The following is a 19,508-nucleotide window of genomic DNA, read 5'->3' on the forward strand; positions in this document are numbered from 1 at the left end:
CGGTTATACGAATTTGACATACTATCGAACGTATCGCATACGACCGTTAACAAGAATAAGGGTGGTATTTTCTTAAATATACAATGTTTTATTGAGCTTTCACCGGAAGCCATTATTTTAGTTGTAGCGGGAAATCAATTTTCTGCGGAAATTTTGTGTACTGGAAATGACATGAAAGTGTATCCATTGCAAGGGGCAGATCACAGATAAAAATGGGGCATCCCACCTGGGTTCGATTCCCGATCCCGCACATAGGGGCAGAAAGTTTTTCAGGTCGGAAGAGGCGAATGGTCTTAAGGTTACAACTTTAATAAACGAAAAAAAAAATCACTTTCAAAATGCACATTCAATGTATTTCCATTCGTTTTAGTTAATTGTATGTTGTTCACTCAGCTAAAAGAAAACCGTCATTCAGAGTTAGTACCATTTAATGTTGTTAAGGGCTGAGGCCACTAGGTCGCGTAAAACCACGTGGTTCGCTCTGCGTATTACGTTTCCCTCAATGCTCTCTCACAAATGCGCAAAATAACTCTCCATGTGGCCGAGTGGCCAAGAAAATTTTGATATGTTCGGTTACAAGTTTGACTACATCACATAAAATCCAATAAAGCTACCGATTGTTTGGCACGTTTGTAACGTAACGAAACATGAGAGAGAAATAAATGTGATGATTTTATTTCTCTCTCATGTTTCGTTACGTTACCAGGATACAAGAGCAGAAAAAAATGGTACCGCCATAGAAATGGACTTACGTTTACAAAAATAACATTCACTTAATTTTTATCGCGACAACATATATGTTTTTGTGCACTAATCGCATCTAAACTAAATTATCTAGACATTGTAAGCATAGATTTTTTATCCATGCTTTTGAGGGCGAGATATTCAATGCACAAGTTGAAAAACGGCGTTTTCAGCTAAGCAATTCTTCCTTTGAAATTTCAAAGAATAATATAAATTAATTTTCTAAGAGATTGTCTGTTGGATTTTTTTATATTCGTCACCGTTTCTGAGAAAATAAAATTTGAAGCGTGAAAATAGCCCACTAAATCACCCTAAACACACTGGCCTCAGCCCTTAATATATTAAATATATCATAAGTGATCCACCCCTTGATCCATTCTACTGTGAACATGCTTTACCAGATTTTTCTTCGTCTGATATATTCTTTTTTTACATTTCCGAGCCGATCAGTTCAACCGCCAACATAATGTTGAAATCAGTAAATCTATGATAACGAGTTTTAACTGGAATGTTTTTTTTTATGTTTAAAATCTCAGAAATAACTCACATACATGCACATCGATAATTTCGGTAATTTTTTTTCGAAAAGCGACGACGATCTCGGTAATTTGAAGTCGAAAATCAAAATCTCGATAAATGCAAATTATCTGTCAAATGTTTCGTCGATATTCGAGAAAAAATATAAGTTTGAACACGGCGTGCGTTCTGGTGTATAGTTCGCGTGAGATAAGCATGGGAATATTCAGCAAAAATACAATTTGTCGTTAAATTTTCGTTTATCTTTGGCGCGATTAATAAAAAATCTAGGTTGCGAAAATCCATCAAGAAAAATGGTTGATGTATTTGTTCCAAATGCATTTTAACGTATTTTAACTAGCGTAGCGATGGTTTTCCTTTTTCCGAAAAATAAATGCCGTTCTAGTTCCAACTAGTGTAGAGCCGTGTTAGAATTACCAAACGATTACAGTGACTCCGTCCGATTTTTTGTCTGTGGATACTGCGTCGCTGTACGCCTGGCTGAGGAATAGTTTTTGTATAGTCATGTTGTTTTATTTAGTAGCTTGATTCCAGAGACAATTGTTTATGATTCCAGAGACAAGGTTTATTTCTTCTTAGTTGCCCATCAAACCAAAACCATCACTTCCGGTAAAACCATCAACGAGTGAACACGTTGTATCGTGTTAGTGGCGAAAATTCGAATATTTCGCGAGAAAAAAACCTTTTATCCATACTCGACGACTCGACGTAATCACACAGCGAGATTTTTGCTGGTAGTCCAGTGAAAAGAAAGTCCATTGGACTATAAACGAAAATTAACTTGCAATATAGCCTAAGTTGCTGTGCCATCAATCGGCGTTGTCTCAAGTGAGGTGACGCCAACCAGAAAGAAATAGAAGAAGAACAGCTATTAAACTGCCGTTATACGCATAATTGTCCCATACTTTGTGGAATTTCCCATGTATATGGGACAGTTAGACTTAGAACGGCAGTAAATGCCAGTCCATTCAAAACTACGTGAAATGTAGGGTGGAAAATATTCACATAACTCTTCACGTAAGCATGTGATTATTTTTTTCAATGTAGGTGAAGAATTACCACAAAAGCTCGTCCGTTAGAGCTCTTCAGTGTTGAAATTGTAGCGGTGAATCAAGTTGAAGACGTCGGGGCTATCCTTGATTGAAAATAACCCACACGGCCTTTGGCTAACGCAGACGATGGCCCTTATTACCGGTGTCACTACACGGTGAAAACCAAGTGAAGTGACTGTGACCCTTATTATGAGTACCACTACACGGTGGAAATCAAGTGAAGTGAATGTAGGTCCTTATTACGGAAGTCGCTTTAAAGACAAAAGTATTTACTTGGATGAACTTGATGCCATTATGAACATCACGCCACCAATATTTTGCTGAAAAAAATAATTTTTTCCACACAGTGATCGCTTCACTATGCGTGATACTGGTAATAGGTAAAATAAAGTGAAGTGACATGTAAGTGAAGTGAATGTGAAAGTGGAAGTGAGAACAGTAATAAGGGCCGATCTTTTGGAAAAGCATGTGGATATAGAAGTTTAGCATTAAAATATACAAACAGAATAGATATATTTGAATGTATGATATCATCAAAGTCCAAGACCGCTTCCAAGAGGAGAACTTTCTAATGTTTATTTTTATACATTATTTTAACGAAAATGCTTAAATACTAAATTGTTGTTTAAATGCATTACATATTTTAGTCATATTTCGGAATCGATATAAATTATAAAATACAACTTTTACATTAGAAACTTTATCTGAGTTCGCAGACTATCCTAATTACTCGTTCTTGCGCTTAATTTTTTCAGAACATTCAGTCCTTGTTCCTGGTATTCAGATTTGGACATCCAAAATGCATCTCGATCCTTGGTTACTTCTGCTAACACTGCACCTCCTGTGAAAAATAATCAAAAATTAAACTAGGAAACAGAAACAAATACAAACAATTTACCGATGAAGACCATGTCTTTCCGTCTGGGAGGATCCTCAATGCGAATTTTGAATTTCGACAATTTTTCACTATCGTTTTTCAAAACACGTTCTAAGTAAAGTTGCTTAATTTCACGCTCCAAACGACTAGGAAGTCCAGGATACATAGTTGAACCACCGGATAGCACAATATGCTTATAAAGTTCAGAGCGCATGTCGATGTCTGCTGCTTGGATAGTAGAAAATACCAGCTCTGCGATTCCCTGCCCTTCCACATTTATTAGATGGGGTTGAAAGAGTGCTTCGGGTGCTTCGAAACGTTCCCCCCCTACTTTGATAATACGACCGTCGGGAAGCTGAGTTTACCAGAAAAATTTCAGTCATAGTGCAACTAATATCAATTTAAATGTCTCACCGTGTATGACTCCACAAGAACAGTAGTCTCCAAGGCAAGTCGTTGCTCCATCTCAACATCATAACCGATGTAGCACAGTTTCTCCTTCATCATGCGCACTGTTTCGAAATCAGCAGAGTGATTGAAGGCGTACCCACGAAGTAACAACAGTTTGATTAAATATCTGGTTATGTCTCGTCCAGCAATGTCCAATCTACGGGTCAAATGAGGCAAAGCGAACTCTTCATAAACAGGACAAATATGTGTGACACCATCGCCTGAATCAATAACTACTCCGCTAATTAAACCCTGAGCATACAAAGTTAATACCGCTTGAATCGCAATATATGTTGAATCAAATCCATACTTTTCGAACATGACCTCAATCATCTTCTCACGATTTTTCGTTGGATTCATAGGTGGTTCCGTAAGTAAAATTTTGGTATTGGTTGGATCGATATTCATTTTTCTTGGTCCGAATGTGTAATCCCACACATGACACATATCCTCCCAATTGCGAACTACACCGTTTTCCATCGGGTATGATACTTCCAGCAAAGAACGTAACTGCGAGGCTTCATCACCAACCATTAGATCCTAAAAATCGGAAACCTTTAATATTAAGTACATTGAAGTGATGGAAAAGGGAACGGAAAAAATATTTAAGTAAAATACAAGCATTAGAAACCAAATTGTGACAAAATGATATCATACATAAAATAGAAATTCGAAATAAAAGAAAATACTGTTCATGAAATATTTAGCAAACATTCTTTTGTGCTAAACTACAAACCTTAGAATTGATTTTCAACCGTTTTGTGAGATGAATCCTTAATGATATTAGATTTTTTTTTCATTATGCTATTAGCCCTAAATATTAAATTGTCTGACACACCAAAACAGTTTTTTATTTGCTATTGAAGTAAATAATCAAAACGTAGAGATAGTCTAGTTCTGTTAATTAGATATTAAATCTTCTATTAAATAGATGTTAATTCTGTTTCATTGTCTTGTTCGATAATTTAGACATGGAATGACCCTTCACCTGCTCTAAAATGAACTCTTCCCGACGCAATCACAGTCATAGTTTTGAAAATATGTTGATACGATACTCCAATTCAGTTTTTTTGAGCTTTCAATTATATTTCGAAATAATTACTAAGCTTTCATTCATTTAGCAATCGTGATACCGTAATGATAATCAGTGTAATAGCGTCTGTTTGTTAACCTTCTGAAGTACCATCAGTCACGTAAGACAAAAATGACAATAGGTTGGTAGTTGTGGAGTGTGCAAATCAGTGTCAATAACTCTTTCAAACAATTTAGGAACTGCACTAAGAGATATGACGCCACGGTAGTTGTTTACATCTTTTTTGTCGCCTTTATTATAGACCGGGAACACGAAACCCAGTCAATTCAGATGTAATTTGATTCGGAATGCAGTATGATTTCCAAATGGATTCCAAATCAAATACAACAACCGATTCTTGCTAGGATCAAACTGATTTTCGGATCAAATTCCAGATGAGTTAACTGGAAAGAAGCTTTCCATAAGTTGGGAAGAACTTTTTTAAAGAGTGACATTCGAAATAGTCGAAATAGCCGTCAGGGCAAAAAGAGATCGAATCCTTCATGCCATCGATCGTCGTCCGCATAGAATCCTCGTCAATGTTAATGATGTTTAATTAGTTGTTAGATTCAGAAACGTTAAGCACAGCAAGTGTAAGATTACTTTATTTATTTATTTATTTGTTGAATCTTCGGAAAGTACCGTACAGATATTTCTTAACGTAATGTATAAATGTTTGTCTAAACTGATTAAAAGTGTCTTATCGCTAACTTATAACTAGATTTAGTTAAATTAAAATCAAAAAGATGGAAAGTCTCATCAAATTTTCTACAGCATCTATCCACCGGGTTGTTTTGTCCATATACTGTACGATGTCTAGGTATCATCAAAAAATTGCGGGTTCTCATAACACGAGCAGGAACATATACATTGATGCTGGCTAAGATATCAGTGCAGTCAATGTTATTCGATAGCATGTCATAGATAAACATTCTTTGTAAAAAAGTACGACGGGATTCCAATGTTGGTAGGTCTAGTAGTTTGCATCTATCGATGTACGGTGGCAGATTGAATTGGTCGTTCCATTGTAGTTTCCTTAGTGCGAAACGAACAAAGCATTTTTGGACGCGTTCCAATCGGTAGCTTTGCACGTCGTAATACGGCGCCCACACTTGTACAGCATATTCCAAAATACTTCGAATTAGGGCGCAGTAGAGAACTTTTAGTGTGTAGAAATCATTAAAATCAGCGGTATTTCGTTTCAGAAAACCCAACGTTGCAAATGCTTTAGCCGTAGTTGAAGCAATATGGGCCGTGAAGCTAAGTTTGCTGTCGAATATTACGCCTAAATCACGAATAGAGTCTACTCTTTCGATGATATGCCCTCGAAGAGTATATTCGATATACCATTCAACAAACACCATTTTTCGATATTTGCTATGTCTTCTTGAAGTACTACGGAGTCGAGATTCGAGGCGATTGGGCGAAAAATCTTCAGATCATCAGCATAGAACAATTTTCCAGACTTTATGCGATTACAAAGATCGTTTATGAATAAAATAAATATTAGCGGTCCCAGGTGACTTCCTTGAGGAACACCAGTAGGTATTTCGAGCTTATTTGAAAGTATGGTATCAATCTTGACGAAAGCGGATCGACCAGAAAGATATGAATCCAGCCATCTAGTTAACCATGAGGGGAATCCAAGTCGTTGCAACTTTAGGATGACAACATTATGTGGTACTTTATCGAATGCTTTAGAAAAATCGAAATATATCGCATCAATTTGTTGGTGTTTCTCGATGGTGGGAATCAAGCTGTTTGTGTATGATAACAAATTCGACGTTGTTGATCGTTTTTTCACAAACCCGTGTTGACAATCAGCAATGATTTGAGACGCTTTAGAGTACATCGCGTCGTAAACAAATTTTTCCAGTACTTTAGCTAGACAGTTCAAAATCGAGATCCCTCTGTAATTTTCAATATTATGAATGTTTCCATTCTTATGTATTGGAACTATAGCAGCGACTTTCCAAGCACTAGGAAAAGTATGTTCGATTATTGATCGGTTGAAGATCATATTAACTGGTACAGCTAATGATCGGGCACAACGTTTTAAAAACACTGGCGGTAGACGATCCGGCCCTGGACCTTTCGTTGAATCTAAACTGGATAGTGCTTCCATGACTTCAGTTTCACTTATATTCAAGAGAGGTAGGTTAACACTGTACGATTGCAAACTATCAATATATTCCTGCGACGGATTGACAGGGGAACTGTTGAATACACCACGGAAATAATCGGCAAATAAATTAACGGCCTCAGATGCAGAATTAGCGCTTACATCTTTGTGAAAAACATTGACGGGAATACCACCAGAACGTTTCCTGCTCTTTACATAGGTCCAGAAAGTTGATGGATTATTTCGAAGACTATTCTCGATACGGTTAAGATAATCACGGAAGGCATTATTTCTAGCGGTTTCATATTGCAGTTCAAATTGTCGAAGAACAATTTTGTTGTCTTCAGTCTTGTAACGGTAATAGTGTTTGCGTTGTTTTCGTAGCACGTTGCGCATACGGCCAAGCCTTGCATTCCACCATGGAAACTTGTAATCCACTTTGTTTCTAACTCGTTTTTTAGGAACTCTGCTATGTAAAATTCTATATATTGTATCATAAAACAATGAAACCGCATGGTCCAAATCGTTACCACCAAGCATAGCTTGCCAATTGACAGCTTCGATATCTGCTGATACATCATCCATATCGCAACGATTAAAATCAAAGTCGAGATCGTCGTAAGTTTCAGAGAAAACCATATTCTCATTCAGATGCTTTTCATACCTTAAAACAAAAGGTTTATGGTGGGGGTCGACTTTAAGTATGGATGTCGGAGCCTCAAATAATTCTACAAAATCCGTGTTATTAACAAATGCTAAATCCAGGGTTCGTCCATTCATATTCGAAAGTGAGCAGATTTGATAAAGACCTCCTGCTACCATCGTTTCCATAATCGATATTTCTTGTTCAGATGTAGCGTTTTCAGGTAGATAAGATTTTAGATCATGATCAAAAGTCCATCGCAGATGAGGAAGATTATAATCACCTACAACGAGTACACGGTCCATACTATTCACAATGTCAAGGACTTGCTGAACTGCAGAGGCGTGAGAACTGTAAAGATCTGGGTCACTATTAGGCCTTAAATATATACAACAGATGTATAGCGATAGATTTGGTAGCGAGACACGTACGGTAGTTTGTTCTAGGTGTTCAAATCCGTGCATTTTTATTGCGATCCCAGTCAAGTTATTCTTGATTGCGATGAGTACCCCTCCTCCACGAAGCAGTTGACTAGAAGACGAGTTACGATCGCATCGGTATATTGTATAATTGGTCGAGAGTTCAGAGTTCAGTATATCTTCTCGCAGCCACGTTTCGGTCAAAACAATAACATCGTAGTCACAGGAGGAGAGAGATAACAAAAAGTGTTGCGTCTTTGTTCTCATCCCACGAACATTTTGATAGTAAACGGTCAGGTACTCGGGAGGGTGGGTAACATTTTGACAATTAGTATACGAGGAAAGAGTAGGCGGCCGATTGACCGCACAATGCTTTACATTGATTAATGACTGAGGAGCGATAACGTGAGCCGTAAAAGTACAGGGCGGCTGAGTGTCTAACTGATGGTTATCGGCGGACCGGCGGTAGCTGACATCTCTGGTTTCCAAAAAACCTTCCTGGTATTGGATTTGTCTTCGAATTCACGGAAAACGATGCCAACGGGCCATGTCGAAGATGCCATTGCCTTCTCTTTAAATTCAATGGGAATGCCTAGTTCAAATGAGACAAAATTTAGCGTACTAGGATCTTTTCCGCGTGGTACCAATTTGACAGTAGTGATATCTGCCGTTCCCAGTCGTTTAGAAGCAAGCATGGCCACGCTACTATCAGGGACTTCCGGAGAGATTCCTGATAAATACAGCCAGAATTTATTTTCCTCTTTATTCTCAGAGATTAGCGAAACTGAAGAAGCAGAATCATCGGTGCCGCGAAGCAATTTAGACGGTCTATTGTAATCATCATCTCTGTCTCTTTTCCTTTTGGCAGAGTTGAAAGAAAATTTCTTTGGTACGGAAAGTGGAGTTTTTGGAACAGAATCAATTAGAGTTTTGAAATTCGTTCGAATCTCCATTTTTAGATCTTCTAAGATGTCCTTGCGAATAGAATCTTTAAGATCGTCAATAATTTGTTGGTTTGCTGCTTCTACCGATATCAACGAATTGCGAAAACGCGCCTTTTCCATAATATTTTTGCACGTATTGCACATCCAAAAAACATTCGATTTATTCACGACTGCCGCAAAAAGTTCATCATTTAAACCGCAACATTTTGCACAAAAGAAGGCAGAACAAAAACCTCCACATTTTAGTGCTTTGCTACCGTCGGGAACAGTATTGGCGCAGCTTTCGAAAAATCCATGCATGATTTGTGAGGATGTACAAATGATTAACGATGCTACTGGATAGTAGATGGCGCCACTTGTCCTCTTATCGAGCTATATGGAGTGACGATCACGTAGTTTGATGACAACAAAAAGCAGAGGAACAATATACTTGTCACTAACCTTTCGCTATCTTACTCTATTTTACAGAAGTGGACGTGGATGCGAAGAGTTATTCGGGAAAGTCCTCAGTTTCGATTACTGCGTTCACCCTCGGCTTTAGTGACAAAACAGGAACGGAAGATGTCTTTACTGACGAAAATCGGTGTTACAGCAGTGCTTGTTTATGATCGTAGTTAGTTAAGAATGATAGATTCTTTGCTTACACGAACTAGTAAGCTTTACAAATTTCAATATAGAAGGTAACTCTGATCCTCTCCCCTATTCGTTCACATTTCAATTTCCGTTGCACAATTTTTCAAGTATTTGACATGGCAACGCTCGACGGACAAAAGTCATTTTCAACATAAACGGAAATAATCGAATTAGCTCAACTTATTTGCATGCCATCAGGCAACTCAATACTATGCATTTGGCAGCACCACCGAATGCAATATGTCGTTCGACGCAACGATCAATTATGTGAGAAACTACCAGCTGTGAACTGAGGCTTACGAGTTAGAAGGTTAATCTGCACGTAATGATTACGCAAGGTTTTTATTCCAAATTCAAAATTCCGTTTTAACACTGCAAATACCAAGCCTCAAAAAAAGTTGGAACCGTAACTTTGAGCTGTCATAGCTCAGCTGTTTTTCAACAAATCTCAATAAATTTAACACTCTCAAATTTTGTGAAGTTCGTAGATTGATTCAAAAACTTTGTAGGAGATGATTGGTGAAGAAAAACCAATGAAATCCCTATCTGCTTTCCAATTTTCTTTCCTTTTGGAATAAACGTCGCATAGAAAATATTGAATACTTAAACTTTACCGAGTCATAACTTTGTTGTTAGACAACCGATCTTCAAAATTTGTTCACTATTGGAAAGATATTACTTTCAGAAATAAAATGCACTAAAAAAACGAAAAATAGGGTTGTCTACCCAAAGTTATAATGAAAACTGTAGATAGATGACCTAAGAAAAGATGAGACTTTTTTATAATATCTTGAAATTCGAAGCGATGACCTATATATTTTTACACATTGTTCGATTGCTAGTGATGCCAGCTACAATTTTCGCTCAACTACCATTCTTGCACAATCAAAAGAAAACATTAAAAAATCGATAAATTTATAAATATATATAAATTTTTCATATTTTTTTCACATGTTTGTGTATAACTCAAAAATTAAAGCGATGACATGTACATTTTTTTGATTCAAAATATTGGAATCATTACCAGAAACAATGTATTGATGATCAAAATTATATATCAGTTCAAAGAATCTCAAGAAATTTGGTCCAAATACAGAGAATTTCTATTATTGGGAATTTTTGCCAAACAAAATCAAATCAAAACTTTTAAATTTTATGACATATGACATTTTTTTTATTATTTTAGATAGAAATTTACAAAAAAAAACTGAAACTTGGATTTTACTGAAAATTTTAATAATTTTAGTAAATAACCTAAAACTCCAAAAATTTAATTACAAGCTTTTTAATTACAAGCTATTAAAAACAAAAACATTTATCTTAAATTTTCCGCTATCCTAAACGACATCAATTATAATCGATAGAATATTAAAATTTTAATATCGCAAACTTAGAATTATTTCGGAATGTATAGAATTCTAACATTATTTGAATTTTCTATTAGTAAACAATTTAGAAAAAGTAGAATTCAGAATTTAGCACAAAAAATTACACGAAATTAAGTAAAACTTGTTTCTATCCATTTAGTTGTGTAATGATGCCTTTCTCATATCTCTCTTATTCTCATATAAACAATGTATTCTTCAAACAGTTTTGTTTGATTTTTGAAAAACATGAGAGCTAGTGCATGAACTAGTGTAACCTACAAACTGAAACAGTTTTCAAATCGGTTAGGCCATCTTTGTCAGTGAAGTGAGTTCCACTATTTCAGGTACTTATGAAACTGAAATCACCCCGAATATTGGCTTTGCAGCAGTCTGCGATTAGCACCAACTAACCAATCTATTTGCAGCTTACAGTTGTCTTCGTCTCGAAAAACAACCTCTTCGTTTAAATGCTTTTTACTGAATGAAACCCTGCACCTATGTTATCAGAACTAATTGGCTCAAGTGGCATGTTACCCTAGTTATTTGGAGATTTGTGCCTTGCCTCATCAACTTCCTGATGGGAAGGGAAGAATAAAAGGAACACGGAAGGGAAATGGGAATTGGGTGTGGTGGGAAAACAGCACAAAACATAAAGAAACAAATCGTCCTGCATCCCCGAAAGGATGCTGAACGATCTGCAGGTGCCAAAATGCACGCTTGATAAAACCTTCAACCACGGAGATGCCTTAGAGATTTTACAAAAGCGACACCATTCTGCATTCCCAGAAGAATGCAGAACGATTTCTTTCCGAATATGCACTTGAATTAATTTAACACTTTAGAAGACAAAAATACCTTATTTTCATATATAGTTAATAAAAGACTTGCATGATACGAGTATTTTTCAATGAAAAAACCCAATGTTTGAACATAATTCAAAAAAATTATCTCCTCCGACTTTTTTCATGAATATGTTCGAACATATTTTCTGTCAAATACAATAAACGGATTTTTTTCGTTTGCCTAAATGTTAGATATAGCAGTTTAAAAATAACCCGTTTTTGAACTAGTTTTGCTCATAACTTCGGTTCAGGAAACGCTACCTGAATGCGCCAGTCATTAAAAAATTGGTTTTAACAAACTCTAAAAGATGTTCACAGATACCTATTAGAAAAGAGAAAAATATAAATGCTATAGCAAAAAATCTGATTTTGTGAGGAACACCCTAAGTTGCTCTTCAAAAATAGCTGTAACACTAAAACCGTTGCAGATACTACTATGGTGTCCTCAGCAAAGCTGCTCGATATAAGTTTATCTACAATTTTGCCGAAGAATGCAGTCCTCTATCTCAATACATCCGGAAAATAAGTTCTGGGTCACCTTAATAATAAGAGCCACCCCAATACCATGTACATCGACATATGGCTTATCTTCACTGATCATTTGTTTTGAAAACATCATAGCTCTAAAGTATAAGGTTATATAAAGTTAAGGTGTTTTTGTCCCCCTAAATTGTGGATCCGGACCACTGTGTAATGCAATTTAACTCGGAAATTTTAAAATTTCCGATCTTTTACCTATGTAGAAAAACTCTCTCACGGTTCATGCGTTGAGAGACACGAGTTTTTGTAGCATCTTCTACCGGATTGAAAATGTTGTATACAATATAGAAACATATCGAGCAGCTTCGGTCAAATTATCGGCAATCACCAACACTGTTCCCAGCAATTAAAATTTCATCGATTGGACACGCGTGAATTAAACAAATTTCTTGTAGTGATACTATAAGTGCGTTGATCAGAATAATATCATACATCAATACATCGATCAGGTAGAAGATATACTACGCAAAGGAAGAATATTTGTTACAATCACGTATCGATTGTCCCGAACTCTTACAATTAATTAATTTAGACATTCATTCGATTGTTTCATATTAATTTTAGATTCAATGGTAGTTTGTCAGTTATAATATCGACTTTGATAACTTTACTTAGTATCAGTTATACAAGTATTAGTTGGATGTTAACTATCTCTTGGTACAAAAGAAGAGGAGGTTTTATGTCTGCTGGAGTTATATAGTTTTACACTCCAGCTGGCTTTTCTCTGCTCGAAATAAAAAATCAAAAAAACACCATTAAACAATTACGATTACGATTATTCTAATGAATTATGGTCTGCATCCCGATTTCGACGAACGATTTCCATCAACGTGATACCTCCAAGTGTGTGTGTTTTTGTGTATGTGACAAAAATGACAATCAATGTTAGTTACAGAAAAAACATGTGTTGAACAACTACAGGGAATAGCCCTATGGAATTGTTCGAACGGTTGGTATAGGACTATTGACACTATCAACTATTGACACTATCAACTATTGACACTGTTAACTTTTGTTTATCTATGCAAAATATACTGTCGAAAATAATGCTTCAAGAATTTTGGATGCTCTGAGAAAAACAACAAACTGGTGTTGAGAGGTGCGGATCAAGATCATTTCGCACACGACATACTTTTCTTGAATGCGAAGAATCATTAGAATTTCGATGAAAATAATTGCCTCTCGTGCGAGACGAATGGTGCACAAAGTATATTGCTGGTGTACACAGTAAACATCTCAACGGCATTAACGAACCTCACAGAGTATAAGTCGGTTTAGTACTGATTCTGGCTCTGTTTAAGGAACAGCAAAGACATAATATTAACAAGATATCCAGTTATCACATTTCCCGAACAAATCATTGGCAACATCCTTTTTTGCGAGCATGGCGACCTCAGGCGAGTCCGCATCGACTCTCGTAGTAGGGAGAGAAATGTCAATTTCGTGCGCGCCAAAATAGCAGTTCTGCGCAGCCATAGAATTGACATGATATGTTGAACGTGATGCCGTGCGATGGCGTTGCTGAACTGAAGACTGATTTCGCTCTAAGCTGAAAGCGTTTCGTAACAGGGTTTAGGGTCGCAACAATCAAACATAGGATCGTTGTAGTGCAAGGTTAAATGAAATTTTGAATATTGGATTAACCATTGCACCAACAATTAGTACCTCAGCACCAACGGTTAAAGATTTCTTTCCTTGAAAAAAAATTAATAAAGGACAGCATACAGAAATGTCATATTTGGTTCATCGCTGCACTGGTGTAGTGCCGCACAAACTATTGTACTCTCTCCTGTCTTCTATTTGGGTGTTATTCGTTCATGGTTTTTTATCATTTCAAAACATTCAGACAAATGTTATTTCAGCCAAAAATATAACTCTGAATTCATTTTGATCAGTTTTAAAGAAATCGTTGAATTTGACTTATTTTGAGGAAATCGTTCTGTGAAAAAAGTTTAATACAAATAAAAAAAATCTTGAATTTTGTGTTTCATCAAAATGTTATGAAAATAGGTTCAAACGTATTCAAAAGTGTATTGATCATCCAGGGAAATATTTTGAAAAACAATAAAACCATTTCCGATCAAAAATAATACTATTTTCATTTTGAGGGTAAATACATATGAGAATGCAGCGGAACGAAATAAGCGGAATGATACAATTTTATTAGATCTTCGAGATGAGCACCTCATCAAGATCCTATTATTGTTCAAAGAAAATTTACTCTTTGTTGGCATTTCGTTATTAGATAATGTGTCCACCCCACATGCTTTGGAATCCAGCCACACTCCGAGGTATTTGTAAGTTACCATCTGCGCGATCATTATCATCATCATATGAACGTGCCACTTGAGCCAATTAGTTCTGAAGGTGTGTTCAAAGTTTTTTGCTGGTACCAAAACAGCCGCTTTGAAACAATACTCCAAACAAAGAGAGTATGTTCTGCGAAATCGTTTGGTGAATATAAATCAGATATACAAAAAAACGAAGCATTACCATGCAAGTTATTTAAATAATGTACAACGTAGAATGAAGTCTAACCCGAGAGCTTTCTGGAAGCATGTTAATGAGCAAAGAAAAGAATTTGGTTTGCCATCGCAAATGGAATTTGGAGATCGTATTGGCTAGTCTACTCAGGAAATTTGCCAGCTGTTCTCGAATAGGTCCGCAAGTGTTTTCTCTTGCTATTGTCTATCTCCGCAAGAAATAGAACGCGCGGCGATTCATGTTCCTGCTTCCAATTATGCTTTGCACACGATCGACATAGAAGAGGAATCGATACAAACGGCAATCGCTTTTATGAAGGCTTCCATCTCTGCAGGCCCAGATGGCATAGCAGCAGTTATCTTAAAGAAATGTTCAACCGGTTTCATTGCCCTCTTTGCCGTTTATTTAGTATGTCACTAACTACGGGAGTATTCCCCAACTTATGGAAAGCTTCATTTATGTTTCCGGTCTACAAGAAGGGTTGGCGGTTCAATGCATAGGACGCTGGTCTTACAAGCCAGTTGTCGTATGTTCGAGCCCCGACCTGGAAGGATTCTTAGTGTCAGTTGGATCCATAGTACTAGCCATGCAATGATTCTGTACACTAAGAATCGGCTGCGAAGTCTGTTGAAACAGAAAGGCCAAATTCCACAAAAGGAATGTAATGCCAAGACTTTGCTTTGTCTACGAGAAGGGTGACAAAAAAGATATAAACAACTACCGCAGCATTAGTTGTATAATCGCTATCCCCAAGTTTTTCGAAAAAGTAATACTGAAATGGTTTTCAGACGGACGTCATCTACACCGATATCCACCTTCGATAAAATTAACGATGACATCACAATAGCAAAATTCGATCGACTTGGTTTTGGTACAAACGTCGTTCGATGGATACAATCATATCTCAGCAATCGTCATCTTGTAGATAAAACTGTGTTTCGGAAGATTTTTTTACAACAACCGGATTTCCGCTGGGGAGCCATCTCGGCCCTTTCGATCTTCTCTTTTACTTTAACAATATTAATTTTTTTCTGGAAGGACCACGGATATCGTTTGCAAATGACTTCAAGATCTACCATACTATTCGCATCTCAGAGGATGCAACGTTTCTTTAGCGACAAATGATTATCTTTGAGGATTGGTGCAAATTGAATCACATGACCGATAATCGAGATCAATGCCTTTAAAAATCGAATACTATATTGAGGAATTCATGATTGGCCAATCGACGTGTATCAAGGATCTTGACGTTTTTCTGGAAGCTGGTTTGTCAGGCTTTTGAATGGCGACAGCTTTCACTTGCCTCCAGTCAGGTAGAACAATATTTTGCTCAAGAAACTTGTTGAACAAATCCAAGAAGCACTTTTTGTCCGTTAGTAATTGGACCAGGAAATCGTTTGGTTTGGGCTTGTTCTGCGGCCACCAGAATCGAACAAAAATCATATGCTTCAAGGGGCGAACTCTTCTATTGAATTTAAGACAACCCAAGTAGCAAATGTAACTTATTGAAATTTCAAGATGTTTTTCAATCGATTTAGAAATGTTATTTATGTTAGATATGTTTAGAAATATATTAAAATTGGTTGTGCAACTTATCATTGTTAAGTTTCACAATACTACCGAAAAAATCACTGTAGAACAACTTTAAGTACATCTAAAACAATTGTGCAGTAAATCACCAACTTGTTAATGTTTCACTAGTAGCTCTAAAACGGGAGTAACTATAACAATTGTGCAACTTATCAAAAACTGATCAAACGGCTATCATAATTGTACCGGGCACAATATATGTCGAAATTGCTATAAATCTCTTGTGGAATAAAAATTAGTGAAATGATTGATGCTCTCCGCAAGGCAAAAATTGGTAAGCCGAATTGATAACCTTGCTGTAAAAAATATATTTCTGCAGAGTCCGCATTGTTTTGACTGCCTCATGAATTTTTAGATCAATGTGCGCAGTTTTCTTCAGTTCTAGAAAAACATTGATATAAAATTCAAAACTTGCAAAAAAGTTGTGCAAGATGTTTGAATTGAACGCAAAACTTGCAGACATGAGATTATTATCATAAAAGTTGCAGGAATACAGCATAACGCTTTATAGGCAATGAAAACAAAAATCAATCAGATAATTTGTATTTGTATTTCATCTCGCGAAAAAAAAGCAGACCTGACATCACTTTCCAAAGATATTAAACGAAAAGTTAATTTCATCATAGTTACTCCCATAGTTATATATTACCGCTTGTGCAACTTGTTTTTGCAACTCCAGCACACGTACTTGCCAAAATAATACTTACAGTGCGTATCACAAAAGTCGGGACCTCTAAGATAAATGACTGCATTGCTGTTTAATTCAACTAGAAGATTAAAACTGATAAAAAACAAAACGTAGAGAATTTCTTTCCGAAATATTAACATGTTAATGTTTCCTGTTATTTAGATAATATATGTCATTACGTTGGGTGAACCATTTTCTATTCAACTCACTGTTACAATCGATGCCATATTGGAAAATATTTCAGAAAAATCATTTCGAGATTTTTCAGGTTTCATTACACATTAGTTTGATCAAAATCATCTGAGAATTTTAAAGAATGTTTGAATACACGTATTTCAAGCACCATTCCGATGATTCTCATTAAAAATAATAGACTGTTATTTTTACAGAAATTTGTGTACAATCGTCAAAACACGTTAATTTAAAGGCGCTTGAAAATTTCGGGCGTATGAATACATGTTTCACCATAAAAATGCAGTTCGTTGTCGATTACAAAAATACAAAAGATTAATTCTACAATATGTAGCATCATCATTTTTATGAGCAGATTATTTTACAAGATCCATGTTTGTGTTGAGAGCAGTTGTATTGAAAATCAAATGTGAAACTTATTTATTAGAAATTATGTTTGTTATGTTTTTGTAAACGTCATTATATTTCTTGTTTACATTACGTAGTAGATTACACGAGTTTCACAATTGTTTTTTTGCTGATTTTATTACTGTCTTTTTGATGGGATCGACGCATGAGTTTTTGTATCAGTTGCACAATCGTTGAGAATAAATGTTCGTAATAACGGATGAACTTGAAAGTATGTTGCACAACACAGAAAAATTGCACTTTTTCCATAACACAACAGTTACTAGAATAGTGATATAAACTAACTTGATCAATTGCACAATCCGTAGAAATATACAGGACAGCAATTTAACATGCTACTTGGGAAGAGATTTTAATTTGGTATTTAATCCAATCAATATTTTTGTCAAATCATATGTAATATTAACTGAATTAGCAATGCAATTGCTACTGTTAATTTAGATCAGGGGTTCGCAAAAAGGGTCGATATCCTTTTTGCGGGGTCGACGTAAACGAAAACTGACTATAGGGGTCGACGAGGTCTAAAAATCGACCCCCTATTGTTTGATATAAGTTGTTATTTAAAATATTCATGCTAAAAAAGTTGTGTTTATTTGACCATCCGCAGAAATTGGAAAGTGTTTTACATCAATACTAAAAAAGCAAGAATTTGAATTTTCAAAGGAATTTGTTAATGGGAATCTGAGGCCTAAGTTAATTTTAGTAAAGGAGTCCACCCAAAATAGTTTGGGAACCCCTGATTTGGATAATGGTTGATAAATGATCGCTACCGTGTAAATCAGAAAATACTTTCCAGCTGCAATCTAGTCGAATTGTAGTTGAACCAAGGGATAAATCTAATGCACTTGGACGTGCAGGAAGTTTTGGGATCCATGTTATGCTGCTTATATTTAAATACTGCCATGTTGAAATTGTCGCAGGTATTACATATTAAATATAATCTGTTATCATTGTAAATGAAACCCCGCATGATTCCGTGTGCATTGAAATCTCGCATAGTCAACCGTAGAGCAGGAAGGGCTTCAACCATTTCATTAAGCTGTCGTTGTCCAACTTGAGCTCTTAGGGTATGTACTGAAGCTATACAAATGTATTTTCCCTTAATGTTTATTGGACAAACAACAACTTCTATACTAAAAGTTGAAGGAGTGTTAAATCTGTAAAAGGAAAAACTTAATTCGTAAAATCCGCTGTGTTCTTAAAACAATAAGCATTATCTTGTACATACCGTCTTAAGGTCACAGGGCTTTGGAACAGTAACCCTATAGACTATGCTACTAGCAACACTCGCTTGTGGTGTGAAATGGGCTAATGAGTTGACTAGAGCTGGTGCAACGAATGATTCCGTTGGTCCTGTACCAGCTTTGCCACTTTCAACTAGTTCGATGAAGCACAAGATTCGTTCTTGAGCTGCATCCAAACATGCCAGCTACTGGCGCAGCTTGCAAACTTGTACTCAGACAAAAATATTTTTTCAGATTTGAATCTGAAAATGTCAAAATGTACTGCATTTTTCCAAGCATCATTGTGGGATTCTGGTCAGAGCTCGGAATGGACACTGCAAACTCAATTATCACATGGCTATTATTCAGCGTGCTGAGTATTATTCGTGTGATTTGTGTGAATGCTATTACGGTACTTCATATCATCTGATATGTAACTGTCCCGCATTGACGCAACTACGTAACATCCATACATTGTTGTGTCTGTGTATGCGGAGCTAAAATTAAGGAAATATTATATCGTTTCTCATCCAATGTGGTAAGGAGCTATAGTCAGAGGGGTTCATCGACTTTCCTGGAATGAATGAATCCTTTCTGTATGGAACTTAAAAGGTTTTAGCAGATTGTTTGGCATCCCTTATAGGGTACCGAATTTACTTCTGCTCATACATATTGCGAATC

General features: G+C 36.2%; 1 protein-coding gene across 7 annotated transcripts in view; it reads right to left on the reverse strand.

Moving 5' to 3' along the window:
- Window positions 1-2,883: 2,883 nt before the first annotated feature.
- Window positions 2,884-19,508, reverse strand: part of LOC131425171 (actin-related protein 2) — a 29,530-nt gene continuing 12,905 nt past the window's right edge. For all 7 annotated transcript variants that reach the window (XM_058586821.1, XM_058586820.1, XM_058586818.1 and 4 more), the window contains 3 exons: window positions 3,625-4,200; window positions 3,232-3,565; window positions 2,884-3,174 (listed from right to left, as the gene is read on the reverse strand). In XM_058586821.1, the coding sequence (XP_058442804.1) occupies window positions 3,056-3,174; window positions 3,232-3,565; window positions 3,625-4,200 (1,029 nt within the window). In that variant the 3' untranslated portion in view covers window positions 2,884-3,055. The remainder of the gene's footprint in view (window positions 3,175-3,231; window positions 3,566-3,624; window positions 4,201-19,508) is intronic.

The sequence above is a fragment of the Malaya genurostris genome, chromosome 1, assembly GCF_030247185.1.
Source record: "Malaya genurostris strain Urasoe2022 chromosome 1, Malgen_1.1, whole genome shotgun sequence".
NCBI lineage: Eukaryota > Metazoa > Arthropoda > Insecta > Diptera > Culicidae > Malaya > Malaya genurostris.